The sequence below is a fragment of the Molossus molossus genome, unplaced genomic scaffold, assembly GCF_014108415.1.
Source record: "Molossus molossus isolate mMolMol1 unplaced genomic scaffold, mMolMol1.p scaffold_m16_p_6, whole genome shotgun sequence".
NCBI classification, from domain to species: domain Eukaryota; kingdom Metazoa; phylum Chordata; class Mammalia; order Chiroptera; family Molossidae; genus Molossus; species Molossus molossus.
Genome location: NW_023425399.1, coordinates 14,310,492 through 14,336,180, shown reverse-complemented (window position 1 = coordinate 14,336,180; position 25,689 = coordinate 14,310,492). Strand labels below are relative to the sequence as shown.

General features: G+C 51.2%; 1 protein-coding gene across 2 annotated transcripts in view; it reads right to left on the bottom strand.

The window, feature by feature from the left end:
- PTPRT (protein tyrosine phosphatase receptor type T) overlaps window positions 1-25,689 on the bottom strand; it is a 967,960-nt gene that overhangs the window by 136,172 nt on the left and 806,099 nt on the right. The window contains exons 14-16 of one of the 2 annotated variants that reach the window (XM_036244362.1): window positions 24,000-24,056; window positions 7,782-7,917; window positions 650-679 (exon numbers count right to left, since the gene is read on the bottom strand). In XM_036244362.1, the coding sequence (XP_036100255.1) occupies window positions 650-679; window positions 7,782-7,917; window positions 24,000-24,056 (223 nt within the window). The remainder of the gene's footprint in view (window positions 1-649; window positions 680-7,781; window positions 7,918-23,999; window positions 24,057-25,689) is intronic. The other variant, XM_036244363.1, reaches the window with a different exon arrangement.

The window sequence follows — 25,689 nt, the reverse complement described above, 5'->3', positions numbered from 1 at the left end:
ACAGAGTGACGGACAATATACTTCACCAGGAGCCAGGCATTCTGAATTCGAACCCTACACTTTTGACAACTGAGTGTGCGATTTCACATACCTCTCTGGACCTCAATTTTAAAGTATGGAAAAATGCATGTTAGGAAGATGAGACTAATTCGGTGGTTTTCTAACTTTACATTCCCAAGAACCTACTTATGATTCCCTGCGAACTTCCTGAAACAGTGGCAACAGTTGAGGGATTTCTTTCTAATCTTTAAGCCCTTAGGGCTGCCCATGCCCCGAGTAGACAAACGGACACTGATGTGGCTGAGACCTGTGATTCTGTCTTACGTCTGCAAGTCTGGCAGGAGGATTAGGTTGACCTCTTGATGGAATTTGGAGATTTCTAGCTAGAAAATTACATCGACAAAGGAGAAACAGCTGTTCACATCTCCAAAGATGGGGGTGGGGTTCCAAGGCAGAGACATAATGGACACGAAAAATGGCAGCGCATTTTCAAATGGCAAACAGCTATGCAAAATAAAAACTAGGGCTACAGATGACTTAGACAGAAGTGAGTATGAGAAGCCAATAGACACTTGGTTGGTGCAGGAAATGCATGCTACAGGTTCCCTTACAGGGCACGAAGCAAAGTTAACCCCGGGTCGATACTTACAAGTAATAGGAGTAGGAATAAGCATTTCTTCTATATATTGATGGGCAGTCAGATGAAGGAAATGTCCAAAAAGGGGGGAAAAAGAAAAGACAAATAAACAAGAATTAGATTTATATAAAATCTTGATTCTTAGAAATGTACATAGTATTTCAGCATCCCTAAGCTTAAGGAGATGCACTCTACTAGTCATCTTTGTGGAGAATCGGGTACGTTCAGTGGTAGAAGAAATGAGAGAGACCTCTCCTATGATGCAGACATGCACTGCTCATGCAGAAGAAGCCACCTCTCATGTTGGTTGTTTTAGTTGTTTAGTAGAAGTTCTTTCTTAGGGTCGACTAAAACTAGCATCATTAATTATGACATTTTAGTCTTGGGTCAGATTTCTGTGGCCTTCTGGAACTAATCCACCACTCTTCCACATGATAGTGACCCTATGGTCTAAGGAAAACCATAATAACTTTTATCTTCTCTGTTTCAGATAAAATCACATCAGTCTCTATTTAGTAAGGTCATGCCAGAAGTGAGGGAATTGGGCAGCCAGCATCCAAGATGGCTCCCCGGGAATCCACACTTCCCAGTGCCCATGCCTACGTGGCGTGCCCTCCCACACTGAGTCAGGGCTAGCCCAAGCTGACCAATAGAACGCAAGTGAAGTTACATTTTGGGACTTCCCACAACAGGTCAAGAAGAAGCCTTGCAGCTCTGTCCAGGTCTTTGCAACTCTTGCTTTGAACACCAAGTCTTCATGTAGAAAGTCCAAGTATTCTGAGGTTGTCATGCTGGAGAGACCACGTGGAGAGACCACATGGAGAGGCCCTACGACCGTGTGAAGACAAAGGGATCTCCAGCTAGCCCCCGACTTCTTTCTAAGCCATTATATTTCAGGGAGCAGCTCGTTACACATCAGTAGATAACCAGAGCAAAATTCAAACTTCAAGAAAGAGCGTTGTACTAACAGAGAGGAATTCCAGTCTTTAGTCTGAAGAGACTACAATCTGAATAAACTCTCTGTGCCTTCGTTTTCTTTACCTGATCCTTAGAAGAGTTGAACTAGATCAGTGGTTTCCAAACTGTATTTCCAAGAACCCAGAGGTCCTGCAGAACAGTCTCATTGTGATGGGGAAGGGGGAGAGTGAGCAGGCAGGGCTGCTGGCTGCCCTCTATCTGCCAAACCCAGAGATACTCCATTTTTATCTATTTTATCAGTGAGAGTTTCATTTAAACATTCACACGAGTAAGAATTCCACTCTCCAAAAGAAAGCTTGAAAATCATCACTGCCTGCAATTTCTTTCTGATGTCCCTTCTAGCCCTTGGCTTCTGAACCATAAACAATTCAAATAAGTCTATAACATTCCTTTTGCTACAACTTCATATTTTGTAGGAAAGTAAGCATTTTTTTTTTTTTTTTATAGACTTAGTTATACTGACAATGACTGATACATTTGTAGGTTGAGAAAAATTGCTGACTCATTCAGGTTCCCAAATACCCATCTGAGTGGGCAAGAATAATTTCCTTCCCTCTTGAGTTATTTGGTTAATTGCAAACATTATCCAGTTTGTTTAGCACAGGAAGGTACAGTCTTTGTATGTGCACAGTGGCAACATATCCTCAGAACCTCAGATTTCTCCCTCTCAAGTAGGAACTGGCCAAAGCTCCCATGGCAGGGCTACTTCCAGGCTTTCTCTCACTTCAAGAGAGCCCAACCTCATAGCTTCTGAAGGACAGTGACTCAGAGCCAAGAAGCCGTAGCAGAAGGAAAGGCCTGTGTCTCCTTGGGAGGCTGAGCTGGGGAGAATGAACCAGTGAAGCAAGATCAGGTCACTCATGAAACTGGTCAAAATCTGGTGCCAACTGAAGAATGACCTTGGATGACAATGAAAGGTGGTGAAGAATTCCCAACTGTGATGGGTAGGAATTGGAAGAGTCCATGCAAGTCTTCAAATCCCTTCCCCAACCATACAGGTTGGCACTATAAGACCATTCCTCCTCTTCATTGATGGCTCTGTGGTCCAGGGCCTGGAAATGTGATTCTTCAATGGCAGGAGACTCAGGATCCATTTAATGAAGACTTCCAGACATCTGTGTTTTCCATATGTTCAAGAACACCAGGCTAAGCATCGAGAGCCTAGGGTTGTGATCCCAGCTCTTTCCCTTGCTCACTGTGGCATCTTGGGCAAGTGGATTCTTTTCCCTGGACCTCTGTTTCCTGACCCATGTGCAGGTGGATGGCATGGATAACTACCAGCTTGAACAGCTTTGAGGAGTGGAAATATAATATGCCTTAGCATCCCAGTACTACCACTTTCTAACTGATGACCTTGAGCAAGTCATTACATATCTCCGAGTCTCAGATTAACTCCATCTCAAGGTTGCGGGCAATAATTATCTATTCCCAAGAGTCATTGTGGACAGTAACATTAGATTATATGAATCCAAATTACATTCAAATTATATATGATATATAAAGTCTTATAAGTAAATTAAATTAAAGTAGATTATATAATCTAAACACCTGAAATATAGTAGAGATCAATAAAGAGGAGTTTCTATCCCTACCTCATCCACAAGCAAGGCTTGCTGCTTCTCATTCTGGTGACCAAGAACACATTGTTCACCTCTTCAGAAATATTAAAGTAGTAATAAAATAAGAACAAATACTTATGTAGCACTATTACATCGTCAGTCATCATTCTCGTGTATTAACTTATGTATTCCTCACAACCACCCTGACAGATAAATATCATCATCACCCCCACTTTACCGATGAGGAATCGGAGGCAAAGAAGGTTAAATGTCTTGCCTAAGATGACTTAGTTAGTAACTGGACTTCATAGAAACATGGCTCTAAAGCTCATGTCCTTGACCAGTCGCCGGTGCTACCTTTGAGAAAGGAAGAAAACAGACGTGTGAATCAGGCCCTGCAATGCCACACATCGATCTCTTTTAATCCAACCACAACCCCATGGAGCATGATTCTCATTGTTATTTGAGGTCACTCTTCATGAGGTCTCAGGTACTGTGTATTTTTGGACCAGTTGCCAGACGTCCTTCCTGAGCCAGGATTTCATCACCCTCAGCAGCCCCAGGCTGCACTCAACATTCAGGACCCTCTGGCTTTTATGCTGTTAACCTTCAGGATCCGCCTCTGCCTGGCTCCTCCCCCTGACAACATGCTTCCTTAACCTTCAACCACCACTTCCAAGTAGCTTTTCTGAGTGTTCCTGTTTGCTACCAAAAGCCACTGCTATCCTGACCCAGCTCCAGGGCAACTCCAGAAGGGTGTCAATGGAAAAGCTTTTATTAATTGAGTACCTTTTCCCAATTAAATTGCAAAGTCTCCCAGGTTGGGAGTATAGTTCTTTATTCTGTGACCAAAACGCAGTCTACGTGTATGTTTTCTGTTAAGGCCTGAAGAAGGTTTACCCAATGTCTAAATTTACAAGGATACAGTGATGTTGCAAGTAACAGATTGCCTGAGACCCAGAAGCCTGAGCAGGAAGACAGCTGTGCTTAGGGAAAAAACCCCACAAAAAACAAAACCCAAATGTAATAAACAACATACTGCAAAATCTTCTTTTCAGCTGGCTTGCAAGACTGACTTGAGACACAGCTTTCCTTCCCCCGCCCCATACTATTTAAACAGGACTAAATTGTCTATTTAATTATCCAGTTGACCATCTACCAATCCATCTAGCACATAAACCCATTCACCCATCCAACCATCCATTTATTCACCCACTACACAATCTATCCATCTACCAATCCATTTAGCGTGCGCGTACGTACACACACACACACACACACACACACACCCCTACACAAAGATACTCATCCTGTGTATCTCCATGTAGCCCTGACTCTACATGGCCCAACTTTAAAAGAAACCCAGTCCAAACAGTCGAAGGTATACAAAAAGATTCTAGACTCTAACTTGCATCTTTTGAAAACTGTAAGGGACCCCTATTTGAATCGCCCACCATCTCATATCCCTTTCTGCAGCCTTTCATTTCTCCAGGTCTCCTCTACATGTTACAAAACAACCCAGCAACAACAACCAAGCATCCCTCTCTCTTCTCTCCTCTCTCTTTTCCCCCTTACATTTTGAATGGAAACTAATTTTGCTTCTTTTATTACATTCTTCCCTTGGTCCCCTGTACCTGTCACCTATTCTGTGCCTGATTTCTAGTTCGGTATCACTAAAGAAGACACCTAACGGCAAGAGAAAGCTCTCTTTGGAAAGTGACAAGGAAGCCCTAAGGCCCATGAGGACGAAGACTTCAGGGGAAGAAGCTAGGGACATCTGATGTGTCCTAGAAACAGCGGGTCACAACTTCGGTGAAGACGTGGAACCGGCTGGATCCATGAGGAGCAGAGAGAACAGGAAGTGCCAGGCCCATGTCCATGAGGCTGGAGAGAAGACCCCGATCGAGCCAGGAAGGGGAATGCAGCAGGTTCGACTTCTGAGAAGTCCTGGATCCAGGAACTAACTGTGGATCCTGAAGGGACTCAAGAAATGCTGATGCAGGACCCCGAGTTGGGATGATTTGCCTATTAGTTCGGGGCCTCTTTTCCTTTAACAGCACTGCCTTTAGGTCACTCTGAACCGCGTTCTGGCCAGCAGTAAATTAGTGACAGACTCAACTGGCCAATGAGCCTACCACGCCCTGTAGAGGTCTTTGGGCATCTCTAGCCAGGAGAAGACTTTGCAGGTCAATAGAAAGAGTGCAGGCCTAGGCTTAATTTCTCTTTTTCTCCCCTTTACCTCTCTCCTCTCCCCTCCTCCCTTCCCCTTCCCTTCTCCTATACCCATCTGTACATTATTATCAACTAGTTCAGCCAAATGTTGTGTCTTCTCCAAAAGACACTGTATGTATAAACACTGACTGGTAAGCTCCCAACCTCTGCCCATGGCCACCACACCTGAGATTTGCCTCTGGGGAGAAATGGTGATCATGTGACACCTGTTGGGGGTGACAGATGATTTCGATAGAGGTGAAAGACAAAGACAGGCAGAAGAGGTCAAAACCACACAAAGGACTTCCTTTATACGTGCATCCACCCAGGAAATAGAAAGCCCTTTCCTCCGTCTCCAGAAGTCATACATTTCAGAAATAGCTGTTGGGAAGGACGTAAAATTTCTTCACAAGCCCACAGACGATGGTGGCGTGGGTTAAGCCAGGCTTTAGAGAAAAACAAAATTGGAAGGGCATATCTGACTTACAAATCAGTGGCAAAGAATGCAGGTCTATCGAACAGAAATGCAATTCTATTAAACTGGTTACTTTTTCCGGGCAGACGATCCCAGACCCACCTCTGCCTCCAGTGTGCCTGCGGTTCTAAGAAACACAACAGTGATCTTATATGTGCATTGTGCTTACTTCCCCCATGAAAATCAGACTTCATGTTTGACTTCATCTAATGGCAGCTGACTTGTCACCGAGGCATTCAATATGGCCACGTTTTGTGGATGACGACAAGAATAATGACAACGCAGTGCTGCCCTTAACCCTTTGGGGGTTCTGGCTCTGCAATATTAACATAGTGCCTTCCCTCCCCCTAACCTCTCCAACCACAAAATCAGCAGCTAGATGAGGACCATCACTCTTCAGTCATTCTGCTTGGGGGTCTGAGAAAGAGAGTGGTCCTACGAGACAAAAGATGTAAAGAAAGGACAAGGTCCTACCACTGAGATATCCTGCCACAGGGGCACTGGCTGATTCAGAACAGAACCATCAGAGACGCAGGGACATCCTGGCGCCAAAATGGCTAAGAGAAGGCTGCCTGTGTGTATAGTGGGAACCAGGATATTTCTGGCGCACTGATCACTGAAAATGAGAAATTATTATTATTTCTGTTTAACTTTTTGCATTTATATATTCAAATGACCCCTTAAGTAGAAGCTGGACATTGTCTTTGGGGCATTCTGTCCCTTTGTTTTTGTGGGGAACAGGAGCACTTTTCATTCTATAGGTGGAAGAAAGTCCCTGGTCCTCATTACTGAGCCTGCCCTAACCTGGGAACCAAACCCCGGGCTTCAGACTGAGGTGCTGAGCCATTTGTTTAACAATGCAAAGGTCTCTAAAGGGGGGGGGGGGGCACAATGTGGTGCACGGTCTTATAATGCAGGTAAATGTTCTGTTTGCTCTTGGGGCAGATTAGGGGAGTGGGGTGGAGGCCAAGGTTGGGACCGTGGTGTTTACATCGAGAAGACATGGAGGCGAGCGGTAGGCATGGACACCTAGTTCCAGTCCAGGGGCTAAGCAGTGGTGGGCAGTAGGACCCATGTTTAGAGGAATAACCTGTACATTGTAGGCACAGCGATGTCTGATGTCGATCAGCTTTTCCTCGTCAGACTTCCCTTTCCCTCTCTGCAACTGCCCTGCGTATCCTCAAGCCTTGTGCACGGCTGATGAACAGAAGATGGTAGTGTAGGAATCTCGGGGATGAGGGAGGAATGTGTACCCTGGCTTCCATGAGCAACGCCGCCAAGAGGAAACACACACAATAGGAGAACACCGTGTTGGTTGACCAGAGGTGTCCGGGGAGACCTCCTGCTGAGAGGTGACAAGCAGCACCCGTCCAGCTGGGAAGGTTTTGAGGGACTCGGAGGAGGAAGGCACTTTCCCTTGCGACTGTCCCACCAGTGGAAGCTGTATCCCTGTCATGCAGCGGGCAGCCTGGAATGCGGCCACGTGGCCAAAGGGAAGTCAGGGAGAAAAGAAGGTGGGAGGGGTGAAGCATTACTTCTCTGCACCTGTACTTCTGGGCTCATCTGTGTTCCTGAGACTCCCCAATCACCTTGATGACATGACCCATCCCGACAGAGCAGTTAAATCTGAGAAGACTCGATTCATGATACAAAGCACCCCATGGCACAGCAAGGTGGCTGGACCATCGGGATCACTAGTCCATAAGAAACCAACCACCGCAAAGCCACTCACCAAGCAGGTGGCGCATCTCCTTCAGCGGCCGACAAAATGAACCACACTGGCCCAAGTGTTCCAGGACCTCGGCAATCAGAGCAGCAGGTCCTTGCTCGAAAGTGATCAACAGAGCAATGACCTGGCCACGCGGCAGAGCTGGGGCCACCTGGAGTCTCCCTAGTCTGCAGGGCAGCACCCCAGACTCACCTCCTTTTGATGGTGAGCATCACACCCAAGAGAATGATGATGAACATGAGGAGGCCTGCGATCACTCCGGCCATCTTCACGGTGTTGTCCACCTGCTTCTCGGGCTCTACGGTGTTCGAATTCTGGGTGGACGCACCTTGCAGGGGAGAGGGGAGGAGAAAGGTGTTGAAAAGGCTCATGCATGTGGCTTGACAATAACGGTAACCACACAGCTTACATTTATTGAGAGCTGACCATGTGCCAGGCACTGTGCTAAGGGAGCCATACACACTGTCCCAGTTCATCCTACCGGGGACAGACCCCTTATGAGGTTGGGATGACATTACATCCTTTCTTCGCAGATCTCAAAAGGAGATTCAGAGAAGTGGAGTCCCCCATGGTTGCACAGCAGCGGTGTTGGGCAACCTTCTCGCCCCATCCTCCACGGGAGGAGTTTACCCCTCACACTACCTCTAGGATCAAACACTGGGATTACATACAGTTCGATTCTTAGGTTCATGAAATTATTCCAAACCCTACTTCGTTCTCTCGGGTAGACGGTGAAAACGACTTCACCAACACTATTAAAATCACTGGGTTTACAAAGATATGAAACAAACGGAGGCGGAGCTATTTAATGTTTGAAAGGGAATTGCCTTGGGTCCCCAAACCACGCATCCCGGAATGAGTCCACGTGTTGGCTTTCAGGCTGACGCCTTGTGCTCTGCCGGATGCTACCTTGCTGACTCGGTTCCAGGCAGAGGAAGGCAGGGGGCTGAGCTCCTACGTATCCTTTGCCCTGCGCCCGGCCGTTTCATGGGTCCACCTGGGTCCCACCTCACAAACGCTCCAAAAAGTCGAAATGACTCCCCCATTTTGTAGATGAGAAAACCTAGGGAACTTGCTGAAGGTCACATGGCTGATCAAGGTCAGGGCCAGAACGGCACAGGTGTTCTGACCCCACATTGAGGCCTCAACAGTCAGAAACCTGGCCTTCCGCTTTCAAGTCCCCTGGTCTCTCAGGCCCCTGCCCCGACACCATGACTTTGCCAACAGCAACAGTAAGCAGACAAAGGCTCGTCAGATTCCCAGTGGCGCCAGGACTGTGTGAGGCTGTTTAACGCCAAAGAACCCTCTACCCGTGCCTACTTTTCTGCTACGTCAGCGCCAGCTCACCCTGCGTCAGCAACTACGACTTCTTTGGTTGCCTGTACCCCTGGGAGAGTGAGCCTCACTTTTCTCTCCCTGCTGATGACTCTGTGAGACTCTGCACACACCTTAATGTCCCAATATTACCAGTGATTTGTTTCCCCCGTCTGTCTCCTCCAGTGGCCTCTCCGCAAGGACCCCAGGGGCGAGGTGATACCTGCTTTATCTTTGCTCTCTCATGTCAGCCCAGAGCCTGGCTCATAATCGGTGTTCCCTCAGTGTTCGCGTTGTTCAGTGTTTAGCTGAAGGGAAGACATCAGCTGCCCACACACATTTGTTCTCACGGAACCAAATTGAGTTTCTCCTTTTTCAGCCCTGCGTTCACAGAGCTCAGCTGTGCCGAAGGGACGTGCATGCCCGTAGGCTGTGACTGATTCCCCGACGGTTAAGAACAGCCCTGCGGCGCCGTGATGGATCCCCCCCTTCTTGCCCAAGCTCATCCAGTGTTTACTTTTCAGAGCACCGTCCCCAGACTCCTGTAACGTAGACAAGCTGGGTTGGCGGTGACGCCTCCCTAGTAGAACAGCAAGTCTTCACGAACAGGGAGTGCGTCCTAGTCAGCTCGCCAACGCCAGGGTCTAGCCCAGGCCTCCTTCCTCCTCCTTGTTGGTTAACAGATGCTTATTGAATGACATCAAGGCAAGGGGACCACAGTTACTCGTTTCATTCATTAATTTGCTACTGAGCACCCATGGGCTGTGCGCCAAACTATGATGTCAGTGGGGCCAGAGGTCCTCCGTGTGGAAGGACTTACGGGTGAGGGATTTTATTCAGTTCCCCTCACCAGCTACAGGCGCAGCTAGAGCATCAAATCCCAGCGCCATCTGCATAGGCTCTCGTTATCCAGAGCCCAGAGAACTCCCGGGGCAGCGAGCTAACTGCCTCCCCGACAGGGTGGCCTCACATTTGAGTGGGGGCTGGTTACCCTCTGGGCAACTCCTCTTTCCCAGTCTGGGGACATGATTACTGAGCTAAGTCTAGTCCCTGAGACCTATGCCGTGCCCAAGCACAAGGAGGCTGAGCACCTCGGACCACGGTTTCCTCACTAGTGTCCGAGTCTTTGCATTTGGGTGGGAAGAGGTTGCTTCACTCAGGGGCGTAGCTGAACTCGACTCCGTGCCTGCTACGAGACCCCGTTCTGGAGGTTGGGGGCACAGAGACAAAGGAGCCCTGGAGGCGACCCTGATTCCCCAGGAACACTGGTATTAGCTTGGTCTAGTGAGATGTACACTTCATCCCTTCAGTGCATAATCACAAGCACCCTCTGTATGTGGTGACACAGGAGCGAGCAACACAGGCACAGTCCCGCCCTCAGCGCCCACAGTGAGAGCTGGGTGGGGCGCAGGAGATGGGACTAATGGACCAGGGATCAATCACAGTAAGCGTTCAGCTCTATTAGGGATCGGAACCGAGAGGGGATGACCCTCGGGAGGTGTCTAACAGGGGAGTGAGTGACTTCTGGAGGAAGTGGCCAGTGAGGTGAGCTCCAAGCGAGGACAGGCTATACCAAGAGCGTCTGTGGGAGCGGCACTGACCAAGGCCACTCCTGTGATGGGGCCAGGCGCCCGGCTCGCTCAAGAAATGAAAGAAATGCAGAGTCACGTGGGTGAGAGAGCAGCCGGAGAGGGCGGCGTGGGCCGGTCCACGCAGGGCGTGACGGGCCGCAGTGGGAGTTCTTGTTCTTCACCCCAAGAAACACAGAAAGCCATCTGAGTGCTACTCATGGGCAACGACATGGTCGCATTTTTATTTCCAACACATCATTCCGGCTCCCTGGGGCAGCCAGAGTGGACTGCAGAGATGCGCTTTGCAGGTACGTGGGCGGGAGGGGCAGCTGCTGGACTCGGGGAGCGGCGGTGCGGGTAGAAAGATGCAATGAGAGAGGGAACTACTGGAACAGACATAAATACAACTGTGGACGGGGTGGTACGGGAGTAAGGGGGGAACTGGCGAGGAGGACCACACGTCTCTCCGGCTCATGACAAAGTGGACGACGGTGCCGTTGAGGGGTTCAGAAAACAATCGGAAAAGAATAACCTCAGAGGAAAAATGTGTGTGTGTGTGGGGGGGTTTGCGAGATACTCTAGAAAAGCAGGAGTTCTCCAGAGAGGTCTCAGCCGGAGGAAGGCTCGTGGATCATATGTACGTAGATGATACTTGAAGCTGGGCTGATGAAGTTGCCCAGGGGGAGGATCGAGAGCAGAGGGAGACGCTCAGGCAGAGGCAGGAGGGCCTGTGTGCCTAGCGAGTGGGTTGAAGATGAGCCTGCACAGGAGACGGAGAAGAAGTGGGCAGACAGGTAAGAAAAGTAACCAGGAGACTACTGTGCCCCAGAGCCGATAAAAGAGGGTGTTTCAAGAGGGAAGGAGAAATCAGCTGTACCAAACACTGTTCCTAAGACAGAATCAAGCTCCAGAGAAACGTGGAGATCTCGGATGAGTATTTAAAAGCCTGACCCAAATCAATTCTAAGATGTTCCTCAACAGAAGCATCTTCAGCGGTGATCATGAACCAGTAATGGGACCTACTGGAGGGTCAGAGAGGCCATGTCAAAGGCCACAGCCCCGTGGTTTAGACAAATCCAATGAGTTCAGCCAGCAGGCATCAGAGCTGACCTACCAGACTCCATCCAGCGAAGTTATCATGAGGAACCATGCTTGGCCGGTCCACCTCGACTCCCGGCAGAGGGACGTGAACATTCCCCGGGACATGGCACATCCCACTTCCGCTTCAGCATCCTTTTAAGGGCATTTGCTCTGACTGCTGGGGATTTGTGGCTCTGCTCACAAAGGAAGTGTTCATAAAGGGGATGCAGGTGCACAGGAAATGGCTCTCAACCAAAGGTCAGGCAGGACGCCTGTGGCTCCTACATCTGACAGGGACATGGAGGGAGGATAAGCCAGCCCTGGACTCGCTGCAGCCAGGACCGTGTCCACGGGGCTCGCGGCCTCAGTGCCCCAAGCAGATGCGAACCTGTGATGGGATGTGGGAAGCACACGAGGGCGGCTGATGGTCCAGCAATGTGATCGTCTGTCTCCGTTGGGCACCGGGCTCCCTATCACAGGCTCAGTCACTACTTTTTAAAAACTCAGCTTAAATGTACTGATCCATTACTGGGTGCCAAGCAGTATATGACTTTTCATATAACAAGTCATTTGATCTTCATAAAACTCGACCAGAAGGAGCGAGTTTTATTTTCCCTTTTATAGGGATTAGGAAAGTTCAGAGAAGGGTGAAGTAACGCGTCCCAGGATGCATCAGGGCCGGGATGCATCCCCTCATCACGACAACGGACTGCCCTGGTGGCGCGGTGGTTGTAGGGACGACAGCCCTGAGCCCACGCAGGTTGGCCACCTGACTCACTGGCCTGGAATCCAAGGGGACACTTCAGGGAGGCAGAACTGGAAACATTTGTAACATGGCAGCTGCATTACTTCTGCCCGAGGCCCATCCTTTTCATGGGGGTCCAACTGGGTACCAGTCCTCAGTCCCTAAAAAGCTCTGTCCCTGGCCCCGGGCGGCTTCCGCCTCCGACGCAGGACTGAGAGTCGGAAAACTGAGAGAAGGGGAGGCATCTGAATGTGTCCTCTCCATCTGCGCCCCCCACTGGGGGCCAACCTGGGAACAGTCAGGGCGACTCGGAGCTGGCAACGAGGCGCCAGGTGGTGGGTCTCTCTACTGGAGCAGCTTCTAGGCTCCACGTGAGCCCCTTGTGTGATGCGGTGATCAAAAGCAATCTTGTGAACTTGGCCCGCCCGGGCAGGGGACCCCTGTCTCCAACGCGAGACTGTGCACCCGACCTTCTCCCCAGCCAGCTGTGCCCTCAAACTCCGAGCGCTCCCAAAGGCTGGGCCAGTCCTCTCGGAGCAGCACCCTGCCCCTGCACAAAAGCTATTGTGGCTTAGGATCTAGTCCCCTCCTAGCTCCAGCTCCGAGTCCACACCTGGCTTTCCATGTACTACCTGTCCACTCTTGCCATGGAGACCTGCTACCCAAGGCACAGCTCTTGGTCTCTAAGAGTCTGTCCCCCTCTCTCAATATTCACACCATAGGACCCAGTCACCCTGTTCTACATTCCCTACTGCCTCCTTCCGTGTCACTAAGCAACCATGATGGTTTCATATTCCCCAAGGGCTCCTGGGACCCAACAAGGGCCATGCTGCTCAGTTCTCCTCTGCATTAGACGGACCACTCTGATGAGGCTCACCCACCTCTGAACCCCAGCCTCGGAGAGGGGGCCCCGGGGCAAAGACAGGCCAGGAGCCTTGCCACCCACAGTGTGGTCCGATGACCAGAAACATCAGCATCACCTGGGAGCTTATTACAAATACAGGATCTTGGGCCCCACCCCCGAGCTACTGAATCATCATTTCAGCAGGTCTCTAGGTGACTCAGGTGCACATTAGAACCCAGAGCCGTTGACCTTGGAGGAGCAGAAGTGAGAGCCAGGGCTCTTCGGCCTAGAGAAGGGAAGATACGGATGTGCTACTTCTTGCCTTCAAAGAGTGGAAGGGCCATTGTGAAGGATGGTGTAGCTCTGGTCCCTGGAATTTTACAGGCCAGAGCGAATACTGCTGGGTAGAAGTGACAGGGATAGATTCGGGGCCGACACGAGGACAGGATTTGGTGTGGAAGTGCCATCCCGCTGAGGCACGGCCCAGCCCTTCCCGTGCGGCTTCATGCCGTAGAGAGCATCACGGCATCAGTCACGGTCCCCGAGTCTGCTTCAGAGTGAGCCTCCCCTTCCCTGCCTACCCTGTCGCCACCTGGTCTCAGCACCTAGGCTTCTAGGGTGCTCAGCCACACCCTTAAACTTTCCTCTCTGCTACGAACCCCGCCTTCCACCTGAACCCTCCACCGCTTGGTCCCAGTGACACCCATGCTCTGGGTGAAAGACAATCTCCCTGTCATTCTCAGAGCCACGCGGCTCCCAGGGAGTCTACCCCCAGACCTCCAAGTCACCGACAAAGGCAGGAAAATGTGTCACCAACGGTGAAAGGCACTGTCCAGGCACCCAGCATGCTCCCCACCAAGCAGAAGAGACTGTGCGGCCTCTGGCACCCTCTTTGAGGTTTGAAATGCTACGTGTTTATGAGATCGGTCAAAAGTAACGGGTTTACAATCAGAACAACACGGGCTTGCATCCAGACTCCCTCGCTAACTCGTGTGTGCCCTTGATCAAAGCTGTTAACCACAACGTGATTCGATCTGCTCGTTGATAAAATAGGGAGTAAATGCCAAGCTCACAGGGATTTTTGAAGGACCACGTGTTAACAACGGAGGTAAAAATGCTTGCTACACTCTGAGGAACCGTTCACCCTTGTGGCAGAACGACGGCATGACCTTGGAACTGGTTTCAGGGTGACAGCAGGGTTTGTTGGCGTCTATAAGGTGTGGGTGCGCAGTGGGTGCTGGGGCAACGCTTCCTCGCAACCTGCCTCCTGAGTGCATCCGGTCCCAGGGACGAAGGCCGGTGGAGTCCCAGAGTGCTTCCACACCTGTCCTCCTATGGACCAGGCTGGTGTCAGGCTCACATCTGGATGACTGAACAGCAGCAGTAACATAATTTGGCAACAAGGGAATAATGATTCATTCTCAAAGTGCTCTCACTAGCTAGGGGCCCAGTTCTATAGCTCTACTTCAGAGAATCTCCCCTGTAAAGATACGGAGCAAAAATAGAAGTCGCAGCTAAAGAACATCTAATTGCAATTGATAAAACCAAGCGAATCCCCGTGGAAGCATAACCCACGCTCGTGATCATTGCTGACGGTAAGGAAAGGAAGCCAGCTCTCGGGGACACAGCCCCCAAGAAAGGCGACGCCTTGAAAATACACAGTCGCGTCTGAGCTATCCAAGGGCGTATTATTTCCCAATCTTACCGCGTTGGCAGTTCACCCCACCTATGTAATGACTTCTTTCCTTAAGGAGTTTCTCTGCCTTCGCTCTGGCTTTGCATGCTTCTAACACCAGCAGAGAGAAGCTTTGAAGCCCCGTGTCTGAGCTGCTGCTGCTATGCCAATGAAAGCGATCAGCATCACAGGCTTCTCTGATTACCGAGTGTTTTGCCAAGAGGCAGCAACGGGGGAAAAGATGAGGAAGCTGGGCAACTTTCCGCTTCTTCTCAAGCCAGAGATACACCAAATCCCTCCTTGATTCTGCCGGAAGCGAATTTTCAGAATGGTGGGCTATTTTTCCGATGAAGTCCGGATAGGGAAGGAGTTGGTAGGAAAGCATCCGGATTCCTCATTAGATGAAAGCCTCCAGACTTTACAAATTGCACCCCGAGGCGCCGGGAGCATTTGCAATTGCGAGCGAGCGCTACTTCGCCGGAGAAGGCGGTGCCCAGACGGCGGTGCCCAGAGGGCTGCAAGAAGCCTGGGGAGAAACAAACTGTTGCTAACTTTTTTTTTTTATGGAGAAATGTGAATTCCAGATATTTCACACGAGTAAGTGTGATGTTGATACAGAAAAAGTAGATAGACTGAATGCGTCGATCCAATTTTCTTCTCATTACCATTTACTAAAGGAGGGAGTAACCACTAGAAACCAGCAGACGCTCACATCGGTCAGCATCCAACCGGGAAAAGGCAAAATGCTCCCAACACTGGAGCTGGAGCTGATTTACTGGGGAAGTGGTACACGGGGTGCAGGAGGGCATGGCGAGGCCACCCAGAGGGTAACTGGACAAGCCATTACCCGGCCCAGACTGCAGAGACAAAGGGCAGTGGTGGGGTCCCCAAAGCCCAGAAGTCAAGGTCACCCTGCAGAAGTGACACCTGGCGAACTGGAGCCATGGGGGGACCTGAGGCTGGAGGAGGAGCCTTCTCCTCTTCCTGCTCCACAGCTCATGTCTCCTGTTGGCCCAACCCAGACACCACCGGACATGAGCCCAGGGGTCACCTGCATGTCCCAGCACAGCAGGAGGGGAGCAGAAGATGGGTGTGAGGCCGAACGGGCCAGGGGCCAGCACACCCTCTCTATGAACAGTGATGCTAGGTTCACCTCGGTGCCACTACTGAGAAGTGTCTGGACTTGGACAGCAGGACAAATGTTCAGTACTCTGTCTTAACATGAGCCAAGTCATGGCCAAGATAGAGACACCGTGACTGGCTTTCAGGACAGCCAGGTGCTAAACTGGGCTGATACTTGACCACATGTGAAACAAGTTATATTATTAACAATAAAGAGTTAACATATATTGGGGAGTTTTTACTATAAGCCAGGATGCTGTTTTAAGCCCTTCATATATGCTACCTCTTTTAATCCTCACTACAATGTTATAAAGCAGGTTCTCTTAATATACCCCTCTCAGAGAGGGGAACAGGGAGCTCAGAGAGTAACAGTAGCAAGTGGTAGAGATGGGATTTGAACCCTGGCCGTCTGGCACAGAGTTTATTCTCTTTAACTCATTATACCATTCTGCCACATCTCCCATAAATAGCGGGAGAGATTGCTAAGCAGAGAAATCTGCCGTCTTTCCTCAAATATCAGGAAGTAAAAAGCGGATTGGCATTTAGGGAATCTAGACTCTGATCTTGAGCTGATTAAGACACCTTTGCATTTATGCCTGTTTGCATTGATCCCTGCTCAGTTTGCCACCTGCTTGTATTGTGCGGTCCCATTTATACCTGCTTTTCTCGAAGATTATCTCATCTCCTCTCATGCCCTCTCACCAACATATAATATTCTAATATCTAAGGGATTGATGAACATGTCACATGAATCTTGTTATAAGGGCCAAATTATACAGACTTTGCTCAAATGGTATTTACACTTGACCTTTTAAACTTAAGTTCCCGCCTCCTTTCCATTTCCCTTGTATATCAGCCACCATCTCCAAGCCCGTAATATATTGCGTTTAGCTTTATTATTAATCTCTGGGCTTTCTCTATAATAACCTTTCTTGATATTTAGCAACCAGAGCCTCCCATATAATTTCACAGGAAGACAAGTTTTGCTCAAGTTTAGGCCACTATTTTCTGCTTTATTTCCAATACGCTCTTTGATCTCACGATGACTAATTTTTTAAATGGCTGGCTACCTCCCCCACACCTTGGTATGCACCTCCATCCCGAGATCTGGTGGATAATGAAGTACATAGGAAAGATTATTCCATCATTCTTCTAAGTGACATCACCTAGGATGTTTCTCAAGTAATAAATAAATTGCCTCAATTCATCATATGACAGTAATTGCTTTTACCTGAGATTTAACTCAGAGTCAATGTCAAGGAGTTGGAAAATACTCCAGAGACACAGGATTTTCAAAGATCGCTCTCCCCTTGCTGTGGAAAACCATTGCGTCAGTACTGAGTTAAGTATAAAGAAGATACAGATTTATAATATCCCAGACTCCTCTATTATTACCTAGCCAGTTCTAAGAGGCGGGAATCGACTTCATCACAGACTAAACAACTAAAACTGCTAAATTTGCAGACAGAGGTTGCCCTCTTCTCCAGACTGTAATGGAGGTCAGCACCCCAGGAGACAGGAATAGCTCTAATTGATTGTTTGAAAGCACCCTGACCATACACAGTGCTCCTCCAGTGCTGATTCTGCTTGGGTCCAGGCGTCTCCCAAATCTGGGTTTCCAGGTAGATCTCGTTTTGCATGGCAAACGCTCTGTGCCGGTCAAATTCTAGTCCCATGAGGTTACACACGGTAGGAAAGGTGGCTATAGAAGGCCCTGATGGTGGATGCTTCTGGGTGCGAGAGAATGCCTTTATTCTACATGTCTAAAAACGCATTTGGAATTCAGCATAATGGACTATTTAAGACCAGCCAAGGCCGATTGATGCCAGGAATTGTTGTTATTGATGCAAGCCTGGCAAGGCACGACCTTCCAAGGTCTGTACCGGGGTGGGCTGAGCATCCCTTTATAATTTCCTACGGTCTCCACTGCCCCCTCTTGTGCCCAGGGAAGGCCTTCGGCATGAGCGCCAGGACGCTGGTCTGTGACCAGACTAGGACCGTAACTATGGCTAGAATTGTGTGCCACTGTCCGAGAAACCAGAGATGGGTACACTTTGTGGACTGGTTTAGGCATCAGGACACAGTTAAGGTTAAAGACCAGGATGTGGCTGGGCTAGGGGTCAAATCTGGAGGAATCGAGAGCCAGCTGGTGGCTGGAGTTTGGGAGAGTTCTGCTGGTCAGTCTGTACCCATGGTGAGGGTCACCCTCGGTCCATGAAACCAGATGAAGCTAAGCAGCCTCCAAATGGATCTGACCCATACATGGGCCTCATGAGCACCGACTCAACCTGGGCCACGGAGGAGAAGTCTTGGCCATTGCCTGATGTGAGCGGTGCTGGGAGGATGGAGACAGTGGATACTGCAGGTGGGGTGATTCAGGGACAAACGTGCTGTCTGGGAGCTCGCTACATACTGGGAGAGAGAGGTGTGCGAGCCGACAGTTGAGGCTGTGTGACGGGCGCCAACAGAGGGATGCACAGAGAAGGGCACGCGTGATGCTGCTGGGGCAAAACTAGGCTGCACACTCTCCACGTGCCACGAGTAGCACGGGACAGGTCGTGGGCATCCCTGAGACAGGCCGGTGGCCACCTCCCGCCACTCCCTCCCCGGCTCCCTGGGGTCCAGATGAGGATGAGGAGGCTGAGGACGCTGAGTCACTGGCTGCCAGCGCTACTGGCTCCCTGCCTGCAGAAATCTGTGTGCCAAGCCAGGCACCCAGGCGGTGAAAAGCTGCTTAACTGTGGCCGAGAGGAGCACCCACAGCCTGCGCTGGGGATTAAGGGTGTCGTCTGAAGAGCAGATGTAAGAGGACACACACTCATTTGGATGCCCTGCAGCAAAGTGACAGTCCCTCTAGACTTTCCCAGTATGAGAGAGCGCCTGGTGACACTGAGCAGATTGTCACTCTTCCTGCAGGGTCAGAGCAGTCCTGGGGAAGCCGTGCAGCAGGGGGACCCTTCTCAGGGGCAGTCAGGGAAGAGATAAGCGCAGAAGCCGACCAGGGACGGTCTGCAGGTTCAGCAGTGCCAGAACACAGAACAGGTCACAAGCGCCCGCTTGGTGAGGCAGATGCCAAGGCCATTCAAAGGCAGGAGGCAGGGCCAGAAAGGGGGGCATCAGAGCCACAGAGGGGAGACCAGTCCTGAGCCAAACATAGGCTACAGCCAACAAGGGGACCCCAAGGGGAGACAGGGTGGGCCACAGAACCCCTTTGAGACGGCAGCTCTTGGCCTTGGCCTCCTGAGGTCTGTCCGTTGTCCAGTGCTCAGGGCTGCTGCATCTCCAAGTGTGTTCCTTAGGCTGTTGCAACAAACAATCACAAACTGGGTGGCTCTACCCAACTGAAATTTGGAGACTCGAGGCCTGAAATCAAGGTGTGGGCAGGGCTCCCTCTGCGACTGTGCAGAACCCTTCCTGCCTCTTCCTCGTTGCGGGCGGTTGCCGGCAATCCTTGGTGGTCCTCGATGCTCGGCCTCTGTGGTCACACAGCACACAACATTCTCCTTGTGGGTCTCTGTCTTCACGAGATGTTTCCTCCTTCTTGTAAGGACACAGGTCAGACGAGATCAGAGCCCACCCTCGTGCCTCATCTTCACCGATTACATCTGCAAAGACCCTCTTTGGAATAAGGTCACATTCACGGGAACTAGGGGCTAGGACTGCAGCATGTCTGTTCTGGTAGACACAGTTCAACCCCTAAGGCCGGGGACAGCTGAGTTGTGATCCGAGCAGCCTGGGGACGGATTGCCAAGGGGAGGGAGGTCTCCGCATTTCATTAAGTACAATCAGCCCCCAGCAGGAGTCAGGGCCAAGTGAAGAGCACACGGGAAGAGGGATGGAGAGTCCTGCTTGGTTACAGACTCAGCGAACAGGGGCTTCTAGAAGGTCAACATGTCCTGCCTTTATTTACCCGAACAGGGCAGCAGGGTGCACCAGGGGCTCGGCCTCCCTCAGGCTCTTACTCAGAAACATAATTCAATTCTTCCCAACCGACTCTGGCCACATCGATGCCCCTAGAAGTGACAACATAGCCTGACCCAGTGGGGCAGGAAGGGAGAGTAGAGGCAAAGATCTGCCCAGCTGGGGCCGCTCTGTCCAAATCTGGCCCCTGGAACAGGCAGCTTGCAGCAAGCACCAGTGCCTGGGAGGGAGAGAGGTGTGCGGGAGGAGCACACAGCCACAGGAAGGATTAGCGGCCTGAGCCCGCTCGGAGAGAACACTAGCAAACATGCAGCGCGGAACTCAGATCAGTGCGACCAAACTGAGCCAGTGTAATGAAACCAGCAGCAGAACGGCGCGTTGACTGTCGAGATTCCAGCCAAATCCGCCGCGATCATGCTTCCTTTCTTCTCGCCGTTGCCCCTTGGTTTTGGAAGCAGAAACATTGTATCTCTGTGTTCTGTGCTGCTGAAAGCTGATCTCTCCCCTCCCGAAAGGATGGGCGGGAAGCACTTGTGCAAGCAGCAGCCACCATCCGGGGTTTGTGGCGTCTGGTACTGCTCACTCAGGGTCCTGGGAGAGGTCTCCCCCGCGACGCCCAGGCTTCCTGCCCCAGCCCGACCTCTCCTGGACCAGCACCCTGCGAACCCAGGCTGGGCATTGGGCTCAGGGGCTGCACCAGCAGACCTGGGGGAGCCCCATTCGAAGGCTTCGGAGAATCAGTCTCTAGGAAGCTTGGCAGGTGGAACTGAATAAAGGGGACTGGACATCACTGCGCCGCGACTCTGCCTATTTACTTCTGTTCAGCGACTGGCCACAAAGACGGTCCAGACAGGTTTCCCTCTACAGCTGAACTGTCCATACGTCACAGGTGGTTTCTGAGCATTTCAAAGGCGGCTGGCAACACACCACGAACTCCGAGTACCGAATACTGAGTAACTGACTGTTAACGCTCATTTCAGCTAATTTAAATTTAAAAATAGAAGCAGTGCACAGGATGCTTAATCGTAAACCCAGTGTTGATTTTTTTTTTTAGGACTACATTTCACTTTCACTGTTTAAAATTTAGCCTCTCAATCGAGACGTGCCCTACGTGTAAAACGCACACCGGGTTTCAAAGACGCGGTGCAAAGAAAGAGTGTGAACTATCTTTCATTAGTAATGTGAACATATTGATGACATGTTAAAATGACAATATTTTGTGTGCACTGGGCTAAATAAACTATAGTTAAGTTAATTTCGCCTGCTACTTTTCGAATGTGTCTGTAAAATAAAAAACTTAACCTTTACATACATGGCTGAAATTCTATTTCTACTGAACAGTGCAGCTCTGAAGGTTTTCAACAGGGGGCGCTCTTGCCCCTCAGGGAACATTTAGACATGTCCGGAGAGCTATTTGGTTGTGACCACTGAGGGATAAAGTACTTCTGGTATCTGATGGATAGAGGCCAGGGATGCTGCTAAACATCCTACAACGTACAGGTACAGAGTTCCACAGCAAGGAATGACCCATCCCCAGAGGTCACTCGTGCCAAGGCTGGGAAACCCTGTCCTAGAGCATGAATTCTTGAAGGAAAGGCCAGCAGATCAGACAGACCTTAAGAGCTGGTTGTCGTCAGCTGAGCAGTGAAAGCTGTTATCACACTTAGTGCTCACGGGGAACTGTGGCTGGGGCATTATTTTCCCCGCTTTTGCAGATGGAGGGATAAAGCCCAGAGAAGAGAAATAACTTGCCCAGCCTCGCCAGGCAGAAAGTGGCAGAGCGGAGCGTTGAAGTCAGCCTCCTCTCCCTCTGCATGCCAGCCTGTCCCTCGTGGCCTCCGAGCTGGTGATGGGGTGTCCCGCCCCACATCGCCATCACTCAGGTCCGGGCAGTCGTAACTTACATCACCCATGACGGCGAGCAGGGGACGGGCGTCAACGGAACGCGTTTGGAAAGGGACAGCCGGCGCAGAGAGCAACCCCCGCACCGCACCCATCAACCAGGGCTGAGGAACGCGAGGATATAAATGGAACCCGGGGAAATAAACCTGTCAGAGGAGGGACCTCCGACACCCCGCAAGGCGCGAGGGAAGAGCAGATGCGCCTGATGCGAGGTCGGCGCTGTTTAAAGGAGGCAGCATCAGGCTGCTCCAGTGAACACAGCCCAGAGGACAGCGCCCCGGCAGGAGGGCGGCTCTCACGCTGGGAAGCCGGGTCTCTCTGTAAACTGGGTGAGCACAGCGGTGAGAGCCCCTTCCTCTCTCCGTCCGTGCATCCACCTGCAACTCCTGCCTCCCTGGGTGAGGGGCGCTGGTGGTCCTGTGGCATTTGGAGCAGGCCTGCTCTGTGCTACTCCCGAGTAGGGCACTCCCGAGGGTCACCTGATGTCACCTGATTTTCTTCCCCTGACCATTTGAGAGTAAGCTGGTGATGTGCAAAGCACCATGAACTCTGAGTACCTAATGCATCCTTTGATATGCCTCTGAAGCCAGTGTGACCATTAGTTGTGCAAATGCAACTTGCTGCAGGTCATATAACTAGGGAATGGCTAAGAGGACGTCCCTGGGGTGTCAGTAGTGAGACGCTGGGCTAGGGGGTCAATGGCAGGGACACAACTTGGCTGCAGTGAATACTGCTGGGGCTTCTGCAGATCTCCTTTGCTGGGGCTGGCCCCCTCGTCTCCAGCTGCTGTGCTGGCTGCTGACGGCTCACCGACACCGTCCCCCACAGAACTGCCATCAGGCCAAGGCTGTCACCCCCGGAGGGACGCACTCCCATGGCAGTCTGCAGCCGGTGGCTGACCGACACTGGTGTGTTTGTTTGTCGGGACAGATGCCGGTCCCCTTGGCTCAAGACGGGAGCGACGCTGCTGGACCATCCAGTCCAGAGTCCCCTCTGGGCTCAGCTGACTCGGTTCCAGAGCCTCCCTCAGCTCCTTCCCCTGCTCTCACTGTCTTTCTTCTGAGAATGCCCCTCAAAGAACAGTTTGCCCAAGAACCCCAGGCTCAGACTCAGTGTCTGGGGAACCCCACCTGAGACGTTTCCTGACAGCAATGTTTCTGAGTCTGCGAAGGGACCGGATGGCTGGACTCACATCACTCCTGCCTGCCGCACCCCCTTTCCCACCGCAATAAACTGACCAGCTCGGGACTGGTGGAGAGGAAGCCATTGTCTGAGCAATGACTTTGAGAGGCAACAGTCAAAGACCTGAAATCTCCAAGAAACTCCCACCGACCAGAAAGGGCCCCCACAGTAGAGATGCTGGGTCAGTAGGGTCTCTTCTGTCTCAAGGGCAAGGAAGGGCATCAGCCTTGGACACAGATGGGCTCTGCATCCCAACCTTGAAGTTGGCCGACGTTTTTGTGAAATGAGCTCCAACTATGTGTTCAAGGGAAGGGGCTGGTAGTTCCTTCAAACAAACACCTACTCTAGACTGGGGGCTCCCACCCACCGTTCTTCTCATCCATCATCTGCTTTGTCTCAGAACACAGCTTTACGAGACCCTGCGTGTGCAGAGTATACAAGCAAATGGAAAGAGGCAGGCATTACTATCCCTACTTAACAGGTAAGGCAAGTGGGAATCATCACATTTCAAGGACAAGTGGCAGAGCTGGGATCAGAGTCGATCCACTGATTTCCTAAGCACAGACATGCCAGGTCAGCCTTCCTAACCCTAGACCACAGCGCCCTGGCGACGCGCCTGGGAAGCACTCCTTCATTCCCGTGTCTTTGTTCGTTTTGACCTCACACCTCTCCCTCGTAGCATCACTCACAGTTAGGCTTGTACATTTACTTGTGTAGTTTTTGACGAATGGCTCTGTCCCTCCCAGAAAGGCAGAGTAACATGCTTTTCTTTTGCTCATCATTGTATTCCTTGGTGCCTACAACAGTGCCTGGCACACAGTGGGTACTTTGTAAGCATTAGTAGAATGCATGGGTGGAGGGAGGGAGGGATGAGTAGGTGAATGGATGAGTGGGTGGAAGAATGGGTGGGTGGATGGATGGGTGGGTGGATGGATGGGTGGGTGGGTGGGTGGGGTGGAGGGGCTGCCAGTTCTCTCTGGTGCACCTGCCCTGGAGGATTTGCTGAGCTGGGTCACAGACATCCCCTCCCACCCGCCCAGGGTCTGGTGATCACCTGTGGTGAGGAGGCAGAGTGGAGTCCCCGGGGTCACCTGGGCGCTGCCCATTGGTGCTGACCACAAGGAAGCCAGTCCCCAGGCAGCATGCAGAAGAGAAGGAGAGAAAGAAACACACATGAACACGTGCGGTACAGTGAACAAAACTGCAATTCTTGTGGCTCTGAAGAGCTCACTCTAAATAGCGCAAGGACACACGATCTAACCAGTCAGGGCCTGGAACAGAGTTTCAAAAAGGGGACCAGAGTGAGAGTCACCATTTACCAGGCACCCCCGGCATGCCAAGTACTCTGACCTCACAATGTTTCTGAGACCTCGAACAGCCCAGAAAGGTCAGTCTTACTACAAGTGAACCCATCACCTTGCCACCTGAGCGTCTTCTCTCCCAATTTTTTCTTTCTTAGTGAATGGTACCACCACCCACCTAGCTGCTCGGTCTAGAAACCTGGAGACATTCTTTGTCCCCCTTTTCTTCTGATCCCCACTTCTAAGGTCTCAGCATGCCTTGTCAATTCCACCCCAGAAATCTCTTTCTCTCCAGTTGCATTTCCACCCAATTCAAGCACCCTCGTGTGTCGCTTGGACAACTAAGCAGCCCCTAGCGGGTCTTCCTGCCTCGTCTCCCTCCCCTCAGTCCACCTCCACCCTACAGCTGCCGCGCGTCAGTGGCCCCATCGTGCTCCAAGCGAACCCCAGACCCCGTCCCACAGGCCCTCAGTGATGCCCCTCTGCCTGCCCCCCTCCTCTCTCCACCCCAGTACCACACTCTGCGTCTGTCCCCAGCACAAACTCCTTCCCGTCATCAACAGTCCCCTCCCTTCCTGTCTGTAGGCCTCCCCGGCTTGTCCCTTCGTGTGGGAACCACCCCCTTCCTGCCTCTGCACCTGGCTAACAACAGCCCATTCTTCAGGGCTCGGTTTACAACTCCTTCTCTCTAGGAGGCCTTCAGTGTCTCCCCTGGGACGGACACCCACCCCGTCTCCCCGCAACACCCTGGTCTTCTTACCGCACTAGGAACGGCTGCCTTTCCCCATGTCTATAATCTCCCTGAAGGCAGATTATAATCTCCACTGTGCCTCACCAACTAGTGTCCTTCCGTGGCCTTGCTCACCTGGCACACAGTAGGTCCTCACTGACTATCTGCTGAGTAGATGAACGCACAGATGAAGAGGTGATGAGCTAGCGAATTGATAAAACGTGCCCCCCGTCACAGAAGTTAGTGACTGGCAGAGGCAGGATTCAAACCCTGGTCTGCCTGACTCATGTTCCTGTCCCTTCAAACCCACCACCTGCCTCTCTACAGAAGAGGATACAAAAGGCACGAAGGTATCCTGTGCTGGCCAAAAGCTGCGTGTTTCTCTACTGACTCGTCAATAAAACCGCATGGAGTTCCTATGCAGAAAGAGACAGCCAGGCATTCCAGACCCATGGATAAACAGAAAATGCATCATTGCAGGAATTCACGTTAAGGGGCGAGCTTGACTAATGGCTGTGACACACTCTACAATGTAACCAACGATAAATCTTGGTCAGCGGTAATCATACGGCCCCTCCCTCAGAGGCGGGCGATGCTGCCAGTCCCAAAGCAACTCCCGGGAGAGGTCAGCAAACCGCTCACGAGCCAAACCGACCTCCCACGGCCTGTTTTCTGTGTGGCCATGAGCTAAGCATGGTTTTACATTTTTAAGT